This window comes from Actinia tenebrosa, unplaced genomic scaffold (genome assembly GCF_029948245.1).
Source record: "Actinia tenebrosa isolate PJP-AT-01 unplaced genomic scaffold, QUT_ActTen_1.0 PGA_scaffold11__36_contigs__length_13525064, whole genome shotgun sequence".
Classification (NCBI taxonomy): Eukaryota; Metazoa; Cnidaria; class Anthozoa; order Actiniaria; family Actiniidae; genus Actinia; species Actinia tenebrosa.
In genome coordinates, this window is record NW_028292571.1 from 2,619,041 (window position 1) to 2,645,174 (window position 26,134).

Here is a 26,134-nt window from a genome sequence, read left to right on the forward strand (position 1 = left end):
AACGGAATAGATCATTACTGTTAGAACCAGCATCAGTAATCAAATTAGAATAAAAATTCATTTTTGCATCAAAAATCAGTTTTTTAACAACATTACATTGATCAACATATAATTCACGGTCAACCTCTAATTTGGAACGTCGCCAACGTCTTTCTAGATTACGACGCTTTGTTTTATTAATTTGAATTTCGTCAGTATACCATACGTTAAATTGACCGAGTTTTTTGCTGAATTGACCGAGTTTTTTGCTTGAATTGACCGAGTTTTTGTAATTGACCGAATTTTTTGCTGAATTGACCGAGTTTTTGAAATTGACCGAGTTTTTTGCTGAATTGACCGAGTTTTTGGAATCGACCGAGTTTTTTGCTGAATTGACCGAGTTTTGGTGATTGACAGAGTTTTGGTGATTGACAGAGATATTGTAAATCGACCGAATTTTCGCAATTGACTATTTTTATAAGAATTGATTGACCAAAAAAAACATATGCAACGTGCTTGTGTAATACAATGCACTGATAAGTGTACACATTCAAGCGAACAAATATTCAATTACATCGAAATGACAATTATGAACCATTCCGCGCGCCATATGCCTTGATGAATACTATCGACTGGTGCAAGTCGCTTTGAAAATTTTGGTTTAGTTTTCGAGAAAATAAGCGATAAACGATTTCTATGATGTCATCATTACGTCATAATGAAAAGGCCGCTTTAAACAAATTTTTTATTTTTGAAACCTTTAATCCTTTCCTGACATTGTGTGAAAAGCGCTTGCAGATCGAGTTATTCAAGACGAAGTTGTAGCCGTTTCAATGCAGCTAGGTGTGCCAGACCAAAACTACCCAGAGCCTCCAATAAGGGTTTTTATCTGGCCTCCTCAGTTTTCCTCCCTATGAATTAGGAATGCCCTGACTTTGATCAGCCCAGAGGGTGTTTCATAGCCTGTGTTGCGGCGCTCTTCGCCCTTCCCCAGGCCCATTAAAAGCAGTCAATTATTGTTTCAAGGTATCAATCAATAGATTGGTTTTCAAGTAGGCATGCACATTTTGTTAGAATGATCCATAAAAATTAGGGGTTTTAATAATTTTTTAATCTGTTTAAAAGTGGAATAAAGCATTTTGTCAGTCCTAATATTTTGACATGAAAGGCATATTGTAAGAATAGTCTTGTATTATAAACGATGAATCAGTATCAAAAATAAAGTTCAAAACATATGCAAATAACATTTAAAAAAATATTTCCATATTTGATTTGAATTTTTATTACATGCAAATTTGGTTTAAAATCTAAACATCAATATTATCAGTAATTTAATATGACCGAAGCTATATAAGGCATGGTGGATGTAAAGATGTTTGTAGCTCAGCTGGGCCACAATCCATCATGTTGGCAAAATGTCTATGGTTAATTCTTACATTAACCATTTGTCGTGGTTTCTAGAGTGATTTTCCTATGACCTTAAAAGAGTTTCTAGTCGTTAGTGTATTGATAGTTTTCACGGCGGCCGTGTTGGAACTTAGCAAAAGAATTATCAATGAATTCTAATGTTATATCCTCCAACATGGCCGCCGTGTCTTTTGTTATTTAATCCTCTTGGGAATGGTTGAAGACCATCAATAGTAGAGTGCATACCATTATTATATCCATGATCAAGTTAACTAACAAAATTGTATAAATTAGTGCAAAGTTTTGTAGGTCTACGGTTTACTGAGGAATACTGAGCTTAATAGTTTGTGCAATTTCTTACGTTTTTCATGGATATGTGGTTTGCCCTCTAGTCATTGACAAATAGACAAAAGAAAAAACAATGCAATCAAGTTCTCTAGTATCTTATAGTATACGGAAAATCACCCTAAACCCATCCTAAGTGCTAGAAAACTGGAACAATATTTATAGTATTTCAGTTAATAAGAAATGTTTTATATAAAAATATATTGAATGATCACTTAATTTAAAATATGAGACAATATTGAAAAGATTCAACATTAAAAAACAAAAAACAAAAACAAAAAAAAAACAACAAACAAGACAAAACAAAAACATTCAAAAGCAATTCAAGACAAGAGTGAAGGCATTTAACCTGTGAAATAGATATTAGACTAATACATTTTAGTAGACCTTAATTTCATTATTTTCTTTTGTGTCTATTTGACTATCACACATTGACTAGTATTTTTTCATTTCATGGGTGAAATGCCTTCGCTCTAATTTATAATCCTAGTAAACACTAAATATTAAAATACAGTATTAGCATGAATTTTGTCAAGTCTCTGGACAAAGCATGCTTAATGTCCTTTTACTGTAATTCTCATCATATTTAAATTAATAATTAGTTTTCTATATTATTTATTTCCATCTTTAAATTTTCAATCATCTCGCTAAATCGACATGGGCCATGAATAAAAAATTCATGTTTTTCTTTGGAATGTGCGTACATGCTTCCAGGATTATGCTTTGTACTAGCACAATGGTTGTTGTAGGCTTGGTTGGATTGCTGAGATACATGTACTCTAATCCTTAAGATCTTGGCATTCATTGCAGTTTGTCATCACTGATTCTTGGTACAGTTCAACTTGAATTGTACTGTGAAATATCTGGAAATCTGTCTTTAACTTTTGGTGGGCAATATTTAGAACTTTTTGGGTGTCAGTCCCAGGAGCTGAAATGTCAACAAATATATATTGAAAGGTATGTAGGGCAAAGTACTCTGCAATAGACCTCTCGCCCTCATGGTTTACGAGTCAATAGACCATTCAACCTTATGGGCTATTGACTCGTAGACCAATCAGGATGCAGGTGTAATTGTTAAATATTTACGTCGGAAGGGACACTAGAGAAAAACGTTTGCGCAAGAGTGTGTTTTCTAAGAATTTTGAAGAGTTTGAGTGAGAAAATAAATGTTTGTTTTCTCAAAGTATACAAAAAAGTTTGAGAGTATACTTTTGTCAGATCAAGATACTGTATTAAACACAATATGAAAGAATTAGCCTAAAGTTTCAAGCATGGACACTAAGTTTTGGCATTTTGTGAAGTCCAATTAATCAGGCATGTTTGAAAGTCAAATTTACTTATGTTTTGAGTAATTTGCATACGGATTCAGAGCATGCGCAGACGTTTTTCACTCATGTCATAGGAAGGTACATACCAACTGCTAAATGAACAGCAAGTGCTGCTTTGTTTACAGTTAAAGACCAAATATGAAGACTATGTGCTGCAACCACACCCTGGATATTCTCTAAACCTCCTTTCACAGCATTGTAGTTAATGTTCTTAGGAGTACCTTAAAAGCAGAATAATCAAAAAGTCAATAAGGTGACAAGTGTGACAGCAGTAAAATATCTGCCTTTCGCCAGTGTCCAACAGGTTGGGTCGTTGGTTCAAGTCAGAAAAATCAAAAAGTGAACAAGGTTACAAGGGTGACAGCAGTAAAAGGTTTGCCTTTTGCCAGTGTCCAACAAGTTGGGTCGTTGGTTCACATCAGAACATTAAAAAACATTATAGAATTTGTTATATGTATGGTCTTCTCCCTTGCCACAAGGGTTTTTCTCTGGGTTCTTTGGGAGTCATGTTTAAGACTTTTTACTCATTTTTTACTTGTTTTTTACTTGTTTTACAAATAGATGTTTTGGTCACTGATCACTGAATCTACGTATAAAACAGTATACTGCAATAGTCCCCTTCACAGTTCCCTGTGCAATCTTGAAAGGTAGCCAGGCCCTTGCATCGAAGCAAGATGATACTGAAGAAGATCCATGATCAGAGACCAAAATCCCTATGTGTAAACATGAGATAAGACAGAGAGAACATGTAATACAGTCAGATGTTCGGTTCTTTAAAACATCCATGAGTATTTGTTAAATACTAACCTTCCATTAGAACATGTATAGTGTCTCTCAAAATATTCAAGGTTGTGATTAATACGAGAATAGAAAACAGAAAGGTGCAAATAGGATCTGCAATCTTCCACGATGGCTGGGGAAAAATTATTTTAAAACAATTACGTAAAAAAATAAAGTTTCAAAGTGTCAAGTTTTCTTATTCCATTACAGCTGTTAGACGTAACATGAAAACAAACTTTTGCTTCAATCATGGTCATTGGAGGGGGAGAAAACTAGTGCCAAAAATTGCAACCAAATAACAAATATACCATAAACATGGGTTTATTCTTAAATGTTTGAAAACCATGCATAAAATATAAAATATTTTGCAAATTTGCTTAAGTGTCCACGATACTCCAAGCCAAACTTAGACTTGATGTGTGAATACATTTACTGTATTTTATCAATTCTACCGTTAACATAGAACCATTGCATGGGGTCACTCAAGTAAATTTGCCAAAGGTCTATGAGAGCTAGCTATCAATTCAAGTACAGTGAGTAAGATTAGGCCAATTTGTTATAATGTGTTCAACATTCTGTCCCTTAATGTGTTGTGACATCAGAGTGAAATAGGGCAATTGATCCCATGCAATCAGTAAAATTGTATGTGTTTAATAAAAAAATTCATACTGTAGAAACTCACAGGAAAGCCTAAAAAGAGTAATCCCATGCAATCTTCGCAAGCTTATGAATTTTCATATAGAATATTGCATTTTTTTAGGATTCTGATCAAGCAACTGGAATTTTATGTGAGTTGCAGGCACTGTGTGGGTGTGTCAAATACTTTAAAAATGAAGTGTAAAAAAGCTTGGAATTGTACAGATGCTTCAGATGTTAGTCCTTTGTTTTGTAATAAAAACTGCTGTACCTGTACAAGCACAGGACTTCTAAGTCATTTTCATTAGTGTTACCTTATATTTGATAATGTACGCTGCAATAAGTACTCCTACACTCTGTACAACATCGCCAAGCACATGAATAAAGGCAGCACGGACATTTATGTTCTCTTTCTCATAGACACTATTACTTCTTGTTCGCTGTGCCATGGAATTTGAATGTGAATGGTTAACAGATCCATTGAATGAATGACTGTGACCATGACTGCCACCGCCACCATGGCTGTGTCCATGTGGCACACCAGCTTGGTGCAGAATAATTCCAAGTCTAAATACAATGAAAATTATTAAGATCTTCAACTGTACATGTATAAAGGTTTAGGAAACTCTTAGGAAAGTTTTGGGAAACTCGCAGATCGAACCCTGAAACAACATTTTGGTATGATCAAAGTCAGGGCATGGCTAACCCACAGATCGAACCCTGAAATAACCCCTGGACTGATCAAAGTCAGGGCATGACTAACTCACAGATTGAACCCTGAAATAACCTCTGGACTGATCAAATTCAGGGCATTGCTAACCCACAGATCGTACCCTGAAACAACCTCTGGGCTGATCAAATTCAGGGCATGGCTAACCCACAGATCGCACCCTGAAATAACCTGTCACTCTGGACTGTTCAAAGTCAGGGCACGGCTAACTCACAGATCGCACCCTGGAATAACCTCTGGACTGATCAAAGTCAGAGCATGGCTCACCCACAGATCAAATTGGAATTTAGCTTGTTAGCTTTGTGAGAAAAGGAGACCTAATAAACTCTACCTGCATGTGATGCTGAGGGTAAGATGTAAAGATCCCAGAGATGAGATGCAAGTGCACTCTGCCACTTGTGGGAAGCATCGGTGGCATAGAGGCTAAAGTACTCTCCTCTCACCAACATGACCCAAGTTTGATTCCTGGACCCTGCGTCATATCTAAGTACAGTTGTTTGGTGGTTTTTCTCTGGGTTGTACAGTTTTCATCCTAAATTCCAATTCCATGTATCTGTAGCCTTATCAAGTGAGTTATGAAACCTGTTAGGCTTTTCCTCTACAATGCAGTGGTATTAAAGTGCTTATAAGCCTTTGCACAATATTTTCAGAATTGATACTTTAGATAGGGGATAGTTGACTGTGAAAATATTCCGTCATTTGAATGTCGGGTCTTTGAGATATGAAGGTTTATATTCCCAATATGTTAAATGACTATAACGTAACATAAGGGATCATTAATTTTAATATACAACACTGCACTCATTCTGGATTACAATATTTTAAAAGGATCACCCTTTTACTCATGACTCACGTAAAGGTTCTTACAAATTTGTTTTCAAAAAATGTCCAGCGTTCAATATTAAAAGTTGCCACAAAATAACTCAAATCCCTTATGTTATGTCATAGTCATTAACATATTGGAAATATAAACCTTCGTATCTCAAAGACCCGACATTCAGATGACGAATTATTTTCACAATCAACTATTCACTATTTAAAGAATCAATTCTGAAAATATTGTATAAAGGCTTATAAGCACTTTAAACCTGATTAGAATTTTCTTAGATTAGAAGAAGTATTCTGGAATACTCACAATATATTAATGGCTAGAGCTATGCCAGCAGTGATGATCATAATATCAGCATCAATTTCAAAGTCCTGAGTCAATACTCTTTGAACAGCAAGATAAACCAGGATGCCGGTTAGAACCCAGATGATAAGAACTGATACCAAGGCTCCTAATACCTCTGAAATCCAAGCAAACAAATTAGGTATTATCAAATATGTGTAGTTCCAGAAATTATCCATACACCCTCCACCCCCCCCCCCCCCCCCCCCCCCCACACACACACACACACACACACACTTACAGAGGAATATGGACCTTCCAAGGGGTAGGGAGGGGGATCAGAGAAGAACAAATTTACAGAGTTTGAATGGAAGAAAAATGGAATTTCCAGGGGTGGGAGGGATTTCGTAGTAATTTGCAGAACGAGGTGGATTACGCTGGCACATCCTGTCAGAAGCCCTGTTGTAATGTAATATATCCATGTGTAAATAGTGTCGACACAGAAGATAATATACTGGAAAAACAAACAAAAAGTTTGGGAAAATATGGTATTTTTATGACCTTTCTCTGATTGAATTAAACATTGCCAATAGTGCTTTGAGGGCTTGGTACAGTATGCAACATGAAGCAAAACCTTCACTAAGTAACTTTACATTAACTGTATATCATTACCTGCTCTGTAGTAACCAAAAGTTCTCTTTTTGTCTGGTTGCCACTTTGCCACCCAAATAGCAAACAAACTGATGAGAAATGCAGCAAAATCTGACAGCATGTGAGCTGCATCTGTCATGATGGCCAAACTGTGAGCCAAGTAACCGCCTGTGAAGAGAAAAAAGAAACAAATAAAAGCATTTAGCCTGCAGAGCAGGCGTTCTTTTGATGGGTTTGAGGAAGAATCGGGTTTTGGTGTTCCCATTTCAAAAGTTCCCCCAACGCCCCAGTTTTTTTCCCAAATCCACAAGAACCCCTGCTTTGCAGGCAAAAAATCATTGTGTATCTCAACGCTAAAAATAACTACAGTAATATACACTTTTACCTAAATCAACATCCAAATACCAACATAACTAAGCTTTTGCATTTAATCCTAGAAAGCTTACAAATTGTATCAAATAAATTTGATTCCTGTAATGTCATTCAAATACTGGCTACATTTTTTTAAAAGTTACTATTATTTGCCTCAAACACCAGACATCAAAACATGTTTTTACACTGTACTGACTCCTGAAACGTGTGTTTGTCTGAGCTAAAATGTCAGCTTCAAATGAGGTCTGCTTTAAAATCAACAAATGTTGACGTTTTAGCTGACAAACATACCAACTTCAGGATCAATGATAAGCCAGTAATTACTGAGATTGTAAATATTGTCATAGCTGATAAACGATTAAAAGGCAGTTTATATTGCACAATTATATTTCTAAAACTCCCACCAAAATTCTTCATGAGAAATTATACCTTTAATTGGTGCTAATTAACTGAACAATATAAAGTGTTCAAGGGATTCTGGTAGTAGAATCTGGTGAAGGGTGATCATGTGTGAACATTAAATTTTGTTGTGATGATTGTGAAAATATAAAGCTAAAAAATTTGGGGAAAATCATACGTGGTTCCCCATAAGGATAATAAAACAATTCGATAACTAAATAAGTTTATCAAGAATACAAAAAGTTCCATACTTTGCTTCATACTATAACATCCCCCCAGCCCAGGGGTACTCTTGAAAGTTTAGGGTAGGGATGTGCCGCTGAGCCCTCTGAACCCTGACCCTGTTCCAGAGTAAAATTGCTGAAATTCATACCCTGTTCCAGAGCAAGATCGCTCAAAGATGGATACCTTGTTCCAGAGAGGAGAGAGAGCGTGATTTCATATTACCCTGTCCCAGAGCAATGGCGATTTTATATACCCTGTTCCAGAGTAGAGTCGCTGAAAACGCTGAAAAACCATACCCTGTTTGGCGGCACATACCTGTATAGCGAATATAGGGGAGTACCCCCCTTCCTGGGCCCCCCAGCCCCTTCAGTGAAACCCCTAAATAGGTACTTTAAGTCAGATAAGCAATAGCCAGTCAGATATTTCAATATAAGCAATGGCCAGCCATATAGCCTTGATCATTGTTTTGTTATACACGTTATTCAAGTAGTTCGAACTAGTACTTTATATTATCAAACTCATGAATAATTCATGAGGAAAACACAATAGAAATCATTGTCCGTGGAGGATGTTGTATATCTGATACAAAATCGTCCTGATTTCTATAAACTTTAACTCCAATTTTCTTAGCCAAATTCAATTTTATCTTTAAAATTATAGTAGAACATGAATGTATACACCTAGACGTTTCATAAGTAATATACAATATTCGTGTCCGTGTTGTATCAGATATACAATCACTCGCCTTCGTCTCGTGGTTGTATATCTGATAAAACACGGCCACTCATATATTGTATATATTACGTAGCTATGTAGCTATATAGCTCAAAGTTGTTTTATTACTGTAGAGTGTCTAACGAAGCTACACGTCTCTTGTCCCACCGGTGAATGGTTAGGTTATAACGAAAACAATAACAAATGAAATACAATCGCTTAACACAGTTAAGCGTATTAATTAGTATTTAACTAAAGCCTTTGATTAGAAATTAATATTAAATGTCTTTTAAAAGTTAAAAAAGCTTCGTGACATACTCAAAGTATGCTTAAAGAAAGGAGTACATGTACGTCTAAAGGTCCAGCAAGGTTCGTCCAACTTTTCACTTACCGATCACCTCAGCAATAACGAAAAACAGGCAGACAATACTAGCAATCGTTAGCTTCCTCCTTGCCGTTTTGTTCGAGAATATAGGCTTGAATTCGTGGCAGTGAACGTCGGTAAAATAGGTATCGTTTTGTGTTGCCGACTCATAAGAGATTAGAGGAGCATTTTCACCCGCGTCTGATTCATCGTAGTAGCTATTTCCACAAAGACAAACGCTCCCGTCACAAATACCACCTGTACAGTTGTTGGCGGGAAATATAGGTCCACGAAATTCGGTTGTTGGTAGTTCGTCCATGGTAAAACAAATCGAACGACGTTTTTGCGCTTCTTCGGGGTCTCTTCTTCACTAAGGTATGTACTTCATGGCTGAATCTGCTTCGAAACCCTGGCATAGGTAATGCTTCATGTTCTTAGTGCACAATGTAAATGTGTCACCATCAAACGCATCAACCACTGTATATAAATGTAGCTTACTAATGGCTAAAATGATACTTGGTTTTAAAATACTCAGTAAGTTCAGTGATCGTTTCTATAAATCATATTCAAAAGTGCTAAATTTAACTCTACATTGATGTTTCAAAATCTTTCCACCATCTGGGGATTTAGTTACTATGTGGTGAGTTGTTATGGCAACTGAGTATCATCTCCTATCATTGCTATTGCTGTCTATTCTTGCTTACTGACACTGCAGGTTATTATGTTCTATACTTTATCATCTTTCAAGACCACTATCAATGATGTACGGAGGTGCCTATAGCACAAATAATAATTTATGAGTAGAGTATTAAATGATTGAAATTGATGACCAAGAGATATATACTATGATTATCAATTATCAATTGAATAGTAAGGAGGGTAAATGTGTATAGTAGTGTTGTATAGAAATTCTGGGTTTTTCCTGGTGTAGCCAGCTTTATTGTATTCTAGATTAATAGGGTTTTGCAGGGTATTGTTTACAGTAGCTCTAGTTGCCTTGCCAAGAGAGAACCACTATTCATGTAAAAAAATAAAAACATGAACCACTGCACAAAACTAAACAAAATATGGCTAATTTTTTTGTATAAATGTGTCTCTTAATTGCCTTTTGCACACTTTATAACAATATATTTATAAAACAAAAATACCAAATAACAACATATATATAGCTATTATATATCATAAGATATGTATGGTCACGTAAGATATATATCTTATAATATAAGATATTATAAGATATGTACATGTTTGCTTTGCTAGTACCATAGACATAGATATAGACATAGACATATTTTTATTTGGCATTTTGCACATAGTTGTACATCAACTTAGTTCCAAATAAGTTATGAGTATATGTATGTATGTATGTGTATAATATTGATATTCACACATTCTACATATACACATCATACATACATATATATTCTGTATATATAAATGTATTACTAATCCTATTATCATATACGTTATACATATTTACATCAATAAGTTTCAAATCTAGCTTCATTCATTTTTTTTTTTTTTTTAGGGAGTGTTCTTGGGAGGTTTCAGCTGAATCCAAGTTTGAGCGATTTTCATCATAGTAGCACTTTAATTTTCCCATAGTTAGCGTGATAACTTAATGTATAGTTCCTGCTGACAATAAAATGTAGATGTAGATAAAAGTGTTGATTTTTGTTTGCTTTGTCGTTGTTGCTTTTTTCATAAACGTCAGACCATTATATAATTGAGGGGGTTGGGGGGGGGGGAGGGTGGTTGTGTATATCCCCAAAACATATTATATATTATATTATAAGATATTATAAGATATTATAAGATATATACGACGGACGGATGCATGAGGTCTACTGAGATTACTCTCGGCTAAATTTTGATCATGCTCTAATCTATAGCTATGGCCAGCAGGAAGTTTTATCTTTGGACTAACAAATATGAAGCAGGTCTATTAGAAAGCTATGACGATTTCCTGAAGCTTGATCGGCCTGGCAAACACTGCTTGAAAAAGTTCAATGACGAAGATGAAGCTAAAGAAGCTTTAGAGAAGCAATTGCAAGAACTGGCTGCGAAGAACCAGGAAAATAGAAGTTCGCAAATAATACAAGAAGAGCATGATAATGTTCAAGAATCGCAAAACCCCGTAGACGATTTGACGATGACAGAAATTGCAGGGGAGAAGGAAGAAATTGTCAACGGCCATGATGACCGTTATGAAAAGCTCGAAGCAGAGATGAATGCTCAAAAGGAGATCAATGGGAAGTTCGAAAAAGAAATAACAAAAAACACCATAGAGGTGAGTGAACTTTCCTTAGAGCTAAAAGATTTAGAGCAAAAAGCAAAGTCTTGGATTGGAGAAATTAAGATATTTTTGAATAATCTCGTAGAAGATTTTAAAACCGAATACGACAACAAAATCAAATCCCTTGAGAACCAATTAAGCGACTTCAACAAAAGAATGACCAAGTACGCCAAAAAACTGAATAAGAAGTTAGAAGAGGCCGACAGATCCTTATTGGAACTATCAGAGAAATTAAACTCGACTAGAGAACAAGATGATGATGATAGTGACGACGACGATAATGATGAATCGACAGATAAGTCGCAAATAATTTATTATCAAGTAGAGACTGAAAACAGATTTGACGCACTTCAAGAGAATGACAGTAATGATGTTCCACCTTCAAACACATCAATAAAGTCGAACGGTGCAGAACAAAACAATAGCAATGAAGTAAACAATGAAAGCCATAAGCATACTGATGAAGAACAAAGTAAACAAGATTCGCATCCACAACAAGATGAAAAAGGACCGATCCTTATCCTAAGTGATTCCATGCTTAGAGGAGTAAGGCAAGACAAGTTTGCGCCAAATAGATATGTTAATAAACAGTACATCGCAGGCGGTACAAGAGAGCTTCTGAGACATTTGAACAACATAGAAGATAACACCAACTACGAGTTCATAATCATCCATACAGGAACAAATGACATTGGGAAACTGTACAATGAAAATGTAGTAGAAAATCTAAGTACAGCCATATCACAAGTACAAAGTTTATGGCCTTCAAGTAAAATTGGGCTCTCAAGTATCATATATACCCCACGGGATGAACAGAAAAACATTGAGATCTTTAACATAAATACAGAGCTATATAATCGATGCAGCTATTCAGATGATGTGATATATATTGACAACACTAGAGTCGCTTGCAATCGAGATGGGACACTGAATGCAGAAGTCTTCTATGACCATATACATCTTAACAACCAGATTGGAGTTAGAAAGCTCGTCAGCAACTTAAAATTTAATTTGGGGCTCAAGAAAAGAAACATTTCATATAGCCGCAGACGCAGGCAAGAGCAACAAAGCACTAGAGTTCACCTTCAAGATTCACAGCCTGAGGTATCGTCACCATGGGACATCACGAAACCTATAGATTTAATCCAGAAGCCAACCTCTGAAAAGAATGATGAATTGATAAAGAACTTTCTGCAGGTCATAGCACAGTTGGTGCAGGGTCAGGTTTAGTAAATTATTTACTTATTGATATATATATACTTTTTTTTTTTCTATAGAATTTAAAACGTAGAATTTTTGCTTAAATTTGTTTCAAATGCCGGGGGCCTTAAGATTAGGACTCTGGAATTTGCATGGGCATTACAGCAAAAATCTTGGAAACAAATTGAAGCTAAAAGAGGTTAACAATATAATTAATAGTCATGATATTTTTGGCATTGTAGAAACACACGCCAGCCTTGATTCTGACTTGAAATTAGAAGACTATAAATACTATACAAAATGTTGTGACAAAACAGGAAATCGCCATGCTGGAGGAATAGCACTATATATAAACAATAGAATCAGCAAGGGCGTTTCCTATATACCGACGTCTAACCAAAATGTTATTTGGTGTAGAATAAGTAAAGACTTTTTCCATCTAACAAATGACATATACGTAGGCACAATTTACCTAAGCCCAAATAATTATGCAAAAGAGAATGATGAAGATATATTGCAGGATATAGAACTAGATATAATTAATTTTTCAACTAAAGGTGAAGTCATTCTACAAGGCGACTTTAATGCACGAACTGGGGAAATCCAGGAATACATAAATGATGATGACAGTAAGTACCTTAATTTACCTGATGATTATCTCATTGACAATCAAATGAAAAGGTACTCTAAAGACAAAGAGAACGTCGATAAAAGGGGTAAATGTCTAATAGATATTTGCACGGCTTGCAATTTACGAATCTTTAATGGAAGGGTTGTTGGTGACTTGACGGGCAAAAAGACTTGTTTTCGATACAACGGAAATAGTCTAGTCGACTATGTAATCGGGAGTACAAATCTACTTGAAAAAGCTCGATTTTTGAAGGTTAATCCACTAATGCCAGATCTATCCGATCATTGTCATATTTCTTATGGAATAGAAATCCAACTTTACCCCAAAAACAGTGGAAACAAAGAAAGAGAAGAAAATAGGGAATTTTCGACAATTTCTAGCTTAAAGTGGCATACTGGAAATATCGATAAATTACAAAACATTTTAAGCACTACAGAAATGCAAGCAACGCTACGCGAATCAATAGAAAACGCAGATAATGTAGACTCAATGGTTAAGGCATTTACTGAAACCCTAACAAGCATAGGAACAGAAGCAGGTCTTTGTTCCCTAACTAAACAAACTAAAGCATTTAAAGAAAATACAGATTCACAAAAGTGGTTTGATTCAGAATGTGAAAACGAAAAGAAAAATCTTCGATCTCTTGGAAAACAAATTTGTAGGAATCCAAATAATGAACAACTTCGTAGGAATCTACATACCCATAAAAGGTCCTTTCGAAGCATGTGTAGACGTAAGAAAAACAAATATTTCAATTCAAAATTAATGAACCTTGACCTCAAAGATTCGAAATCCACCTGGAAGTCTTTGAAACAACTTTTTAATGTAGGCAAAGCAAAAAATGCAAACTCCTGTCGAGCAAACGAAAAGGACTTATTTAATCACTTCAAGACGCTTAATAGCTCCCAGACATCTGCAGTAAATACTACGGAGACCTTAGAACAGTCGCAAAGTCAAGGGGAATTAGATTTTTCCATTACAGATCAAGAAGTATATGAAGTTCTAAGTAACCTAAAGAAACATAAAGCTCCTGGCCCTGATAATATTCCAAATGAGCTATTGATAACGGGAAAGGAAGCACTAAAAGGACACCTAACGGTAATTTTCAATAAAATCCTAGACAACGGAAAGTTTCCCTCTTCATGGAATCTAGGATATATTGTTCCATTGCATAAAAAGGACGATCCAACGAAAGCTGAAAATTACCGTGGAATAACACTCCTTTCTGCAATTGGCAAAGTTTTTACGGCAATACTTAACAAACGGCTCTATGATTACCTAACTACGAATAATATAATTAAACAGGAACAGGGTGGGTTTAGAAAAAAGCACGGAACAACAGATAGTATTTTTATTCTGAAATCCGTAATCGATAAATATGTTAAAAGTAAGCCACGGAAGAAAAATAATTTCCTTTTTTCCTGCTTTGTAGATTTTCAAAAAGCGTTTGACTGCATCCCAAGGAAAAAATTAATGGCAAAACTTGAAAATGTTGGTATAAATGGAAATTTTCTAAGAGTGATACAATCGATGTACTCCACTGATCAATCAGCAATCAAAGTAAATGGACACATTTCTCCGACATTTTCCTGTTATATGGGTGTTAAACAAGGCTGTATGCTGAGCCCTACGTTATTTAATTTATATCTTCACGATCTGCCTGACTCATTAAATTCGTGTAACAACAATGATGTAATGTTGAATGGCAAACCGATTAGTACTCTTTTATATGCAGATGACCTGGTTCTGTTCTCTAAATCTGCTAAAGGGCTTCAGAAATATCTCGACAAGCTAGAGGCATTTTGTGAACAATCAGGCTTAACAGTTAATATAACAAAGACAAAAGTGATGGTTTTCAATAATACAGGGAAGACAATGAATAACTTCCAATTCTATTTGAACAAATCTAAACTAGAAAACGTTAAATCATATAAATATTTAGGATTAAATTTTACAACCTTTGGAAACTTTACGTTTGCAAAACAAGAATTAAAAAAAGTTGCATTAAAGGCACTATTTCAGATGAAAAAACAAATGGGTGAATTTTTCACATCCAATATCAAATTAACTATAAAACTGTTTGACTCGCTTGTTACACCAATACTTCTATACGCAAGTGAGATATGGGGTATCGAAACATTAAGCACCAAAGACCAAGAGCCCATGGAACTTGTTCATTTGAAATTTTGCAAAATGCTCCTCAAGGTGACAAAGAATGCTAGTAACCTTGCATGCAGAGCTGAGTTAGGAAGGTTTCCGCTAAAATGCAAAGCATGCAGTAGAAGCTTTAAATTCTGGCATAAAATTATAAAGTCGGAACTACACCCAAAAAAACTTTCAGCCGAAGTCTACCAAGATATTAAAAATGAAACTAAAAAAGCCTTTTGGAGCATAAAAATTAAAACTACTTTAGAACAACTCGGATTGGGGATAATTTGGATGAAACAAAAGGAACTTTCTCCAAGATGGTATGAATATGGAAAAATAATAACCCAAAGAATATATGACATTGAGAGGCAAATTTTATGGAGTAATCTCCACAATGATGAAAGAAAAGACGACAGACATAAAAATAAACTCAGAGTCTTTCGTCAGTTCAAAACGGATTATAACTTTGAAGAATATTTAAGTCAAGTCACCAATATTAAGCACAGAGTGGCGCTTACAAAATTAAGAATTAGTAACCATAAGCTTGAAGTAGAAACGGGGAGGTATAAGAGGCCTTATCTCATTTACGATGAAAGGATTTGCCCAGTGTGTAAGTCGGGAGTAGAAAACGAAAAACACTTTCTAGTTTGGTGTCCACTATATGACTCTCATAGAAACGACTTAAGAGAGTTCATAGAAAAAAACACCAGCATTAATTTCAACAATATGAGCGCTGACAGTCGTTTTATGTTCTTAATCAATTCAAAATCAGCGTCTCTACAAAGAGCCATATCAGCATACATTCATCAATGTATGCTGATACGTGAAAATGAATTAAGAAAATTACCTAATACATAGTATATATATATATACCTATAATATATTTGGAATCAAACACTCATGTACTATTAGTATAAGGTGCCAAATAAAATTGTATTGTATTGTATTGTATTAAGCATAAATTCCTGCAGCCCCCCCCCCCCCCCCCCCCAAACCCCTCAATTATATAATGGTCTGACGTTGCGCTTGTAAAAACATGTCGTGTGTTCCTTGCGTTTGAGCTGTCTAAGTTACGTTACCAGATCATCATGTTTCAAATATATATCGAACCTATGAATACTGACCATTTTATAATCAATTAATTACCCATAAATGAACTATTTTTAATACCATAATTCGATATATAACTTTCTTAGACTCTGTTAAATAAAGATATTGTTTTAACTAACTTTGAATTCGACACTTAAGCTTGACATGACATGACATCATTTGAATACTCGATAAAAGTACCCCGGGAAAGTACTTACCAACTACTTCTGCTACTACAAAAATCAAACAAACAAAGCTTGCAATCGTCAACTTCGTTCTTGCTTTTCGATTCGAGAATATAGGCCTGAACCCGTGACAATGAACATCGGTGAAGTAAGTGCTGTTTGGCGTGTCAGATTGGTAGGATGTGAGAGGAGCTTGTTCAAAGTCACCAACGTTGACGTTTGCACAATGACAAACTGGACCTCTACAGACATTCCTAGAGCAGTCGTTACTAGTAGGAGAGAAGGAATGTATAGGTCGTTCGTCCATTTCGTTATCATCTGCGTCAGCAAGAAGAGGCACTTGATCGTTCTGGCTCATTATGATATTTTGATATGATACCTTTGATATCAACGCGGATCGACAGAGTTTTCGGGTTAGGCACGGTTTAAAGAAGGTAAACAGGTTGACACTAGCTTTCTTGGATGGAATTTAAAGATTTTCTCTTTAACCATGAGCATCTAATAAGAGATCCCTGTAACACGAGAGTGAAAACCGAAACGCAACGACTGCCAGGTAATAGTTATGACCGAATCGAAAGCAAAATGTCGGGCTTCCTGTGGTACATACATACATGCATACGAAATGTATACTATTATGTACTTATTGACTGAGTGTGACTCCGTACAAATGACCTCGAGGCAAATATTTTCCCGTACGGCCCGACCTAACTCAGTCAATAAGCATTTTATCATATGACCCTCACGAAAATAAAAATAATTAAGAAAAAGAAAGCGCGCGGATTCGAGCAGGGCCGGACGGGTCTTTCCGGCCCGCTTACGTCAACCCGTCCGGCCCCCATCACGTGACTTTTTTCCAATGGTTTTATTAGAGCGCGCGAGCAGAGCCGTACGGGTCATATGATAAATACATATATTGATAACGCGGTGGACAACGTTATTGATATTGACTGTATATACTAAATAAATAGAAAATGAACTAAAAGTTAAATGACTAATAAGTATATATATAGAACTATAGAATGCAATTTAAAAATTTTAGTTAAGAGCTTTATCAAGATGATAATTATAGATTAAGAAATATCAAAATGTAATTATGGTAAAATAAGATTAATAAATAAATTCCTCATTCCTAAATCTTAACATGGAAGATTCCTTATTATAAATTATGAAACTAATTAAGTCCTTGCTACATTTAAGTTTTTCTTTGAAACATTTGACACTTGAACAATTTTTGATGGAATCAGGAAGTGAATTCCATGCTATGGCGGCATACCTAAAAGTCAGCCTGCCAATTTCCGATTTTGGGCTTGGTATTTCAATGTTCATGGTTTTAATTTCCTCAGACAATAAGATGATTGTTTTTTCTTTACTAGATCATTTAATACATTGATATAAGATCTATAGGATTTGTAGGCTTCCACCAACAGTCTCTTTGTGTAATAAAATGATAAATTGTTCCAGCCTTTCAGTTTGTTAAGTTGATCAACATTCGAGTAAGCTTAAAAGCTCGTATATAGTACACTCAAGGTCGTCGATTAGTGCAGGTGAGCAGGAAGGACATGAGTAAGTACAAAGGAAGTCTATTTAGAGAATCAATATTAGTTTAGTTAAACGAATACTTGCAGTTCTGAACTGTCGATTGAAAAAAGCCATGAACATTAGAAATGCAAGTATTTACATTTAACTAAACTAATATTGATTTTTAATTTTTTTGATAATCGTTAAAACACGACGGTTCTCTAGCATGACGTACACCTTCTAAATACGATCTCTTACACCTTTTAACCATAAAGGAAATGCCATTATTTTTGCGAATGATCGAGTTACGACACACCTAGCTAATTTTTGTCGACTAATATCATTAAGATTATTTATTTATCGATTACCCAGCTGGCCGGCGCTTCCTCATCGGCTGGGTGGGTCTAGCTTTGATTGATCTTGTGTAATCTGGCGCTCGGCGATATATGGGGAAAGCGGGTAGATAATGAAATATATCTTTTTACCTTGGGGGACGTCGTTCACATGGAGAAAACTTGTCCCTGGTATCAGGGACAACTTTCTACTCGAGCCAACTATATCAAGCGTTTATATGCACAGAAGTTGTCCCTATAAACCCGGGACAACTATCGGCTTCAATGGAGATACGCATGCTCAAACGAAAAAGTTGTCTCGAGGCGAGTTGAATCAGGGGCGGCGGAAGCTAAAAATCTTTGGGGGGAGGGGGGGGGCACTGAAGATTATATTTAACGCTATGTGATAATAACAATGTTTTGTTTGATTGCAGACGCGCATGCGCCGTAAAACAATGACTAAGAACCAATATTTTTTTGAGGGAGGGGGGGGGGGGCGCTCCCCCAAAAAAATTTGGTGCGGGGGCACGTGCCCCCCCCCCCCCCCCTCCCCCGGTTCCGCCGCCCCTGTGAATGCTGTAAATCCTATAAGAGAGTGGTACAATGAAGTTGTTGTTGTTGTTGTTGTTACTTGGGGAAAAGTTGTCCCGGGTACCGTCTTGCGAATTAAAGAGTGTAACCCTACCAGTAGGTTGACCCTAGTAGCCGAGGCAAAGTAAAATATCTCACATGTAAACGGTCGAGATGAATTTACAAAGAAAATAGGGAAAAGTTAGCTCGTTCAAGGTAGCTCGGGGAAGAGGTTATCCCTTCTACCAGAGGGACAAGTGTTCTCTACGTAAACGGCCCCTTAGGCGTTATGTTTTCTCATTTCAGCCCATGCATTTCCTATAATTTTTTATCTAACCGCTGCGCATGAGAAGACACGTGTTATCAGAAATAACTCTTAATATAACTCTAAAAACTATAACAAACAAGTGATCTAAACAAGAGAAAATGAACTAAGAGAAGGAATTCCCACGCATCATCATGAGCATTCTTTCGTTTCGGATGCTATTTTAATAATAATAAATAATAATGGAAACTTTGTTTCATATTTTGTTTTACAATTACAATTGTAAATCTCACTACAAATCAGGGTAATTTACAACTGACTACTTGAATTGAAGACACACACAAATACGCATTTACACACAAAAACCGAAACGAACGAAGGGAAGAAAAAGAAAAGAGAAAGAGAAAAAGGCTCTAATGAAATTTCAAGAAATCAGGATCCAGCTAGTCCTTCTTCGGCAGCAAAAAATGTAATATGTAGATCTGGTGACGATATTGATCATTTTCCTAATGATATACTTCTGTTGTTTTCTTTCTAAGCCTAACTCTTGTAACATGCATTGTGATGAAATCTGCAGATAATAATAACAATAATAATAAAAATGATGATAATAATAATAATGATGATGATGATCGACGACGACGACGACGAAGACGAAGATGATGATAATAATAATAATAAACTAGACCACACAACCGAGATAGCAAGTCTGAATGAGGGTGAAAGATACAAGTTCCTTGGAGTACTAGAGAACCTTAAACAAGATGACAAGATGGCCCTACAACACGCAGCGAAGACATATCTCCAGAGGATATTTGTTATATGGTCCAGTCCCCTTTCTGATTGGAACAAAGTCAGCGCATCCAATCAGTTTGCACTGCCTATGCTATCGTACCTGATGTGGACCCAGACCTGGCCGCTGGCTGAGCTTAGACAAATTGATCGAGAAACGAGAAAGAATATCACTGAAAATGGCCGTGGTCGACACCCTACAAGCTCGAGCACAGTGCTGTATTTGCCAAGAAGTATGGGCAGAAGAGGTGTTTGATCGGTGGAGCTGGAGTACAAGCTGATTAAGATCAATGCAGCATTGAAGGTTTACGAGAACCCTGATCCAATGATTGGAATGGTCCGAAGTTTTGATGAGAGAGTACTCGAGCGAGGCCACCATTCCTTAGGCAAAGATGCAGTAGAGTATGCAAGAGAATTTAATTTAGGACTGAAGCTATTATTTCCTCATTCTGTGTGTTCTACAGCAGAAGGTGAAGAGATTCTACACAAGCAAATCAAGAAAGCCCTTAAACAAGCACAAGTCAACATGCTAACGAAAGAGGTTGAGCACCAGAAGTGGGAAAGCAAGTTGTTCGTCAACAGATGGAAGGATGAGGATCTTCATAAAGCTTGTTTCAGCTGGATGCGTGAATGGAAGACAGCACCTACGCACAAAATTGCAGGACTTCAAGAGGTGTATCAACAGCTATTACCAACAAAGCTGTACCTGGCAAAGAAAGTGAAAACACTATGAACGCACATGACTATACTTGTTCGAATGTGCGGAAAAGAACCAGAGAGCGTCGCACATGTTCTCGCTGGATGTGTTGCGATAGCACAAACAAAGTACGTGGAGAGATATAACAACGTCCTAAGAATCCTGTTTTTTGAAATCCTCGCCAATTACAAGTTACTACCAAGGGAGAAGTATGCTTGGTACAAGCCAATCAAGCCGAAACCAGTCCGCTATGAGAATGATTAAGCGAGAGCCTTATGGGACGTCCCCCTTTATGCTGAAAAGACAGAAGTACGAGCAAACCGCATTGATGTACGGATCATTGACAAGAAAGAAAGTGAAGTTATTCTAATAGAGATGAGCTGCCCATGGATCGATAACCGTGTAGTCAGTAAAGCACAACTTTATAGGTTAAGGATATTCAAGATATAAATTATATAAATTACAATAATATTACTAATAAATATCAAGCTAAAACTAACAATTATATAAACTAATACTATGTTCCATGTAAGTTACTCTTTATGAAAAACATTTTTTTTTGCATTATAATAAGTTAGTTTCAAACTGAGACTATGTATCTTACTGAGACAGCGAAGAGAAGGGTATTTTCTGTAGAAGTACAGAAAATATATATGTTTTAAGCTTCCTTTTAAAAGCTTCGGTTAATTTACAGGAACGTATTTCGGAATTAAGTTTGTTCCACAATCTAGGTGCAGCAAAAGAGAAAGATCTAAAACCATAAGTACTAAGACGAGCTTTAGGTTGCACAAGAAGTTTATTTGACACCGATAATGGAACGCAAAGCATAGCAATTAAGGTCAGACAGGTATATTAATTGGAGTAAGGCCATGTAACGACTTATAGCTGAGCAGAAGCTTTTTAGAAATAGCTGAGCAGAAGCATTTTCAAAATAGTATAGTAAACAGGCTATGAAGCCAATGGAGATCAATCAGCACAGGATCGGAGTGACTTATGATCGAATTGTCTGGCTAAGGTGACAACGCGAGCAGCAGAGTTCTGTCTGTACACGTTGCAACTTTTCAACCAGATATTTCTGGGAATGCCATACAAAAGGAGTTTAGGAGTAATGAAAGCGTGGATAACAGTCTGAGCATCATCAGTAGTCAAGTGAGTTATTTACGAATGGCAGACAAATTTCTTAAATAGAAATACGATGACTTGCAATTAAGTATTATTGACTTGCAACTCCCCAGTCATATATATGGTTATCAAAAACCACTCAAGATTAACAGCTGATAGACAAGGGTACAGAGCCCATTTAGGGCCATCAACGTTTCTTTAGCTGGGCGACTTTCTTTTAACTTGGTCGACTTTCTTTTAACTTGGTCGACTTCCTTTTAACTTGGTCGACTTTCTTTTAACTTGGTCGACTTTCTTTTAACTTGGTTGACTTTCTTTTAACTTGGTCGACTTTCTTTTAACTTGGTCGACTTTCTTTTAACTTGGTCGACTTTTTTTTTTAGCTTGGGACTTGATTCGTTGCCAGTTCACCACCCGGAAAAATAACAATGGCAATGATTCTAAAAATAGCATCAAACGGCAAGAAACGGTCAGCCTGAGTACAAGGCTACCAGGGATTCCTTCTCTTAGTTCATTTTCTCTTGATCTAAACTGAATCTATTCTAAGACTTTAGTATTAAAAGCCAACTAGGTCAAAGCCAAAAGATTGAATTAGAACAATTTAAAAGTTGTTTTTTAAGGAGGGAGGAATTTTGAAAACCTGAGAGCTCGAGAGGTACCCTCAAATTAAATTAACACAACCAATAAACAACTCAACTCACCGACGAGATTTGAGCCAAGGCAAACCCGGGTCGCATTGGTGAGAGGTGGCGCATTAACGGCGCACGCCATTCATGCTTTCTGCTCTCATTCTCAAGAGAATGACTCATAGTCTGTAGTGGGGATAAAAACATTACCAAAGGGGGATTATACAGCCCCCGCGCGACACGTAAGTATCCATTAACCCTCACTCGTTTCTGTCCAGTGCAAGTTCTTGCGCCAGCTTGGTCAGTTAAAAGCAAACAACGACGCTTCTAATTGAATCCTTTTATTCAAAATAAGATACGGATATTCGTATATATATTACACTGCTACACCCTTAACTGGTGCGTCACAGCCCAACTCTTGCGCACAAAATTGAAGCCATAACTCACTTAAGGTTAAGCCACCTACAGGGTGATTGATGCGTTGGAAAGCAAATTTCACGTACAGTTTCAATACGGTTCCTATTTTTCATTTTGACTATTTATCACAAGTAAATGGATACGGAAATTTTCCAAAACCATGCTTCATCTTGCTTTGCGAAGGTATAAAAACGGGATTTGGGTCACCCTAAGTATAGTTTGACGTTTGTATTCAATAACCTACTGTGTTTTAGCGCCGTTCTATTCGGATGATGCGGCATATGAGTTATTGCAGTTTAAGTCGCAAACACCACTGACCAAATGACAACTAACTTGACATGAAAGTAAGAAACGCCACTTCTGTTTTCAAGTGCGGGACTAGTCCGTTCCGACACTATGCACAATCGGTCTTCGCTGAAACTTTTTAGCTGTGCCCTTGAAAAAAGCACCACCTCATCAACTATTTTTCAACGGGGCTCCTGTCGTGGATTTGGCCGTGAAAGCTTGGCCTCGTATATATGACGGCAAATCGAGATTTTTATAATGTCGCCTCCTGGGCAGCGGTGTTTCGTTAGCTGGAGCAGCGGTTTCTTTAGTCATGTTGCTATGGTTCCCCCACTTGATCTTCAAAGCACGATGGGTAATATTTGGTGTCGTGTTACACTTTGCTTGCTCGTGGCTTGGAGTTGGATAGCGAAAAGTTTATGAGATAATTCAGTGTCGTATTTGCACTCAGTGCTTGCTGCAATACCTCGGACTATTTGTATTAGTTTGTGCCTCATCGGCGCTACCACATCATTGGCTAGTTCACTATTTGTCACCGTAATAGGTGAAGAAATATTCGTTTTTGTCTCGTCGGACGATTGTCGTAGCACTTCACTTTCAATAGGAATTGCTAGTTTAATTATATTTTCAGACATACCTGATTAACCAAACAGAGCAAGAGCACCGCCGGCGCTCCCACCAAAACAAACAATCTAAACAGCGGCAACGCTGAACCGAGTGTGCGCAGAACCTGTTAACGTTTGAAAAAAAAAAAACCGTATAGAAAGGACAATGCCGCAATGTTAGGGCGAGTTTTTTTCGTACGCATGATCGAGAAAGACACAGCAAATTACGTACTGTAGCCGTACTGTATCTTACCATAACGTTAACCGTAATTAGTACGCGTTGTGATTGGATGAATTACTCGGGAAGACAATGTGAAGACATTTCAAGTTTACGGCATGCAGCACTGTGTACCGTGTACGTGCTGTAGAGTTCTTTTAGCCCATGAAACAATGCGCACTGATTAAATTGTAATACTCAGATGTAAACACAATAGAAAACAGAAGAATCAGAGTGAAGTAGTGCTAAATATGCTAAAATTTATTTCACAAATGTTGTCTAGTCGGCTTTATACACAGCGCTTATAACTTTTATAATCTCCGTTAGTGTTGCTTAGTTTATTCACTACTGATTTATAAATGTAACATCAGCTAGACATTGTGCGCAGACATACATGAAATTCAGCTAACGATGAGTACTTTGCGCGCATGCACGATTCAATGCGTCCTTTCCGCAATCTCGTATCCAGAGCCTGCGTTTCTTCTGGCCTGCGGAGAAGAACGAGGGCTCTGGCATAATCCATTTTTGGCGCATGCGCAATTTTCCGGCATGAAGTTTTATTATGTATTTAAAAATATAATCAATAAAAATCATGCTTTCAAACAGAGTTCTGTGTTATTTCCGATCAAAATAAGAATTAGAAATCGGGAACATATTATTTTATTTTTGGCAAGTCTTTTAACGTATGCGCTCTTATACCGGAAGTCCAAGAAATCCTGGTCGCAAAAAATGGATTATGCCAGAGCCCTCGTCCTTCGCCAAAGCTAGGCTAGAAGAAACGCAGGCTCTGGGTACGAGATTGCCGCTTTTGTAACGCACCACTCGGGAATGCAATGTGAAGCCATTTCAAGCTTATTGCATGTCGTACAGTGTACGTGCTGTAAGTCAATACCATATGATTCCCACTCATACAAAAACCGTTCTAATGCTGCCTCGGTCAGCTTAGTAAACAGCGCGTATAACTTTTATCATGCACCCATAGTGTTGCTTAGTTAGTTGAGTATTAATCCTTGTGGCATCAGCGAGACATTGTGTGCAGACATAAGCTAACGTTGAGTCTTTGTGCGCATGCACGATTCAATGAGTCCTGTTTGTAGCGCACTGGTGTGAGCCATGCGCGCCATCGCAAGAAACCGATGATTACTCATGCTGAAGCACAGATACTGGCACATGGGTTGTAGATCATCTGAACATTATTGGTGGAATTCGATGGGTTTGAAAGAAAAGAGAGAAGTAAATATTTCCTCCCTTGTTTCCCCCCTTTAAAAACCGCTAGCAACTGCACAAGTTATGGTACGTACGTTGAATGTACCAGCTATAATTTCCTAAACTAAACGCAGCACACGACCGCGATTTAACAAAATGTTTATCCGAGCCCGCCGGCTTGAAGGTCTAAGCATTTCTCCTCAGTTATTTTAAGACCCTGAGTGTTGGTCTTGATGGGACTCGAACTATGACCTTCCACATAACAGACCCACGCTTATCAACCGAACTAACTGAGCAGAAAGAGGATATGAATTATTCATATTCTCTTGCCAAGTAGTTAACAACTTGATATATTGCGCCAGAAATTTTAGATCGACTCAGCCGTTTTAGCGTTTCACATCATGATCAGACTTGTATCCAAATTCCACTTCCCGCCACTGAGCAATAACTTGACTAGCTTTGCTATCACGGGAAGTCCAACTTGACTGCTATTCAAGATTGCTGTCTAAAAAGAAGATTACGATACAAAGTTTAAATATTCCGGTTTAAAAAAAAAATCATGGTGGGTTAGGGGCCGGGTGATTTTGAGGAGGGGTTACGAGATTTTGGGGATTTTGAAGGATGGGTTAAATATTTTCCTGAGCAAACGAAGGAGGGGTCACAAGAAAAAAATAAGTGATCACGAAGAAATTAAAATTTTGAAAGAGAGAAACTCATTCGAAAGAAAATCACCCATCCTCTACTCCACCATAAATAGTGACCGCTCCCTATTGAACTGAACATTCCTTGTCGACAGTGTTTACAAAAGCGCGATGCTTTCAAAGATATTCACCTTGGAGGGCGGCCGGGTTAAAAATATAAACATTTACGGTGATTGTTTCCATCATTTTAC

At 36.9% G+C, this 26,134-nt stretch overlaps 1 protein-coding gene and 1 long non-coding RNA gene across 3 annotated transcripts in view; one reads left to right on the forward strand and one right to left on the reverse strand.

Moving 5' to 3' along the window:
• Positions 1–10,712, forward strand: part of LOC148912337 (uncharacterized) — a 43,974-nt gene extending 33,262 nt beyond the window's left edge. Inside the window, exon 2 of the long non-coding RNA XR_016119290.1 lies at positions 10,570–10,712. This is a non-coding gene — a long non-coding RNA (uncharacterized LOC148912337). The remainder of the gene's footprint in view (positions 1–10,569) is intronic.
• Positions 1,246–17,181, reverse strand: LOC116290447 (proton-coupled zinc antiporter SLC30A2). Of its 2 annotated transcripts, none has more exons than XM_089027486.1 (7): positions 16,624–17,181; positions 6,989–7,135; positions 6,341–6,494; positions 4,790–5,042; positions 3,867–3,972; positions 3,146–3,280; positions 1,246–2,659 (listed from the first exon to the last, which is right to left on the reverse strand). In XM_089027486.1, the coding sequence occupies exons 1-7, from the start codon at positions 16,946–16,948 to the stop codon at positions 2,511–2,513; spliced, it is 1,269 nt and encodes a 422-aa protein (XP_088883612.1). In that variant the 5' UTR covers positions 16,949–17,181; the 3' UTR covers positions 1,246–2,510. The 2 variants fall into 2 exon arrangements, with proteins under 2 accessions (XP_088883612.1, XP_031553336.1); XM_031697476.2 differs by lacking the exon at positions 16,624–17,181 and adding an exon at positions 9,069–9,826.
• Positions 17,182–26,134: the final 8,953 nt, after the last annotated feature.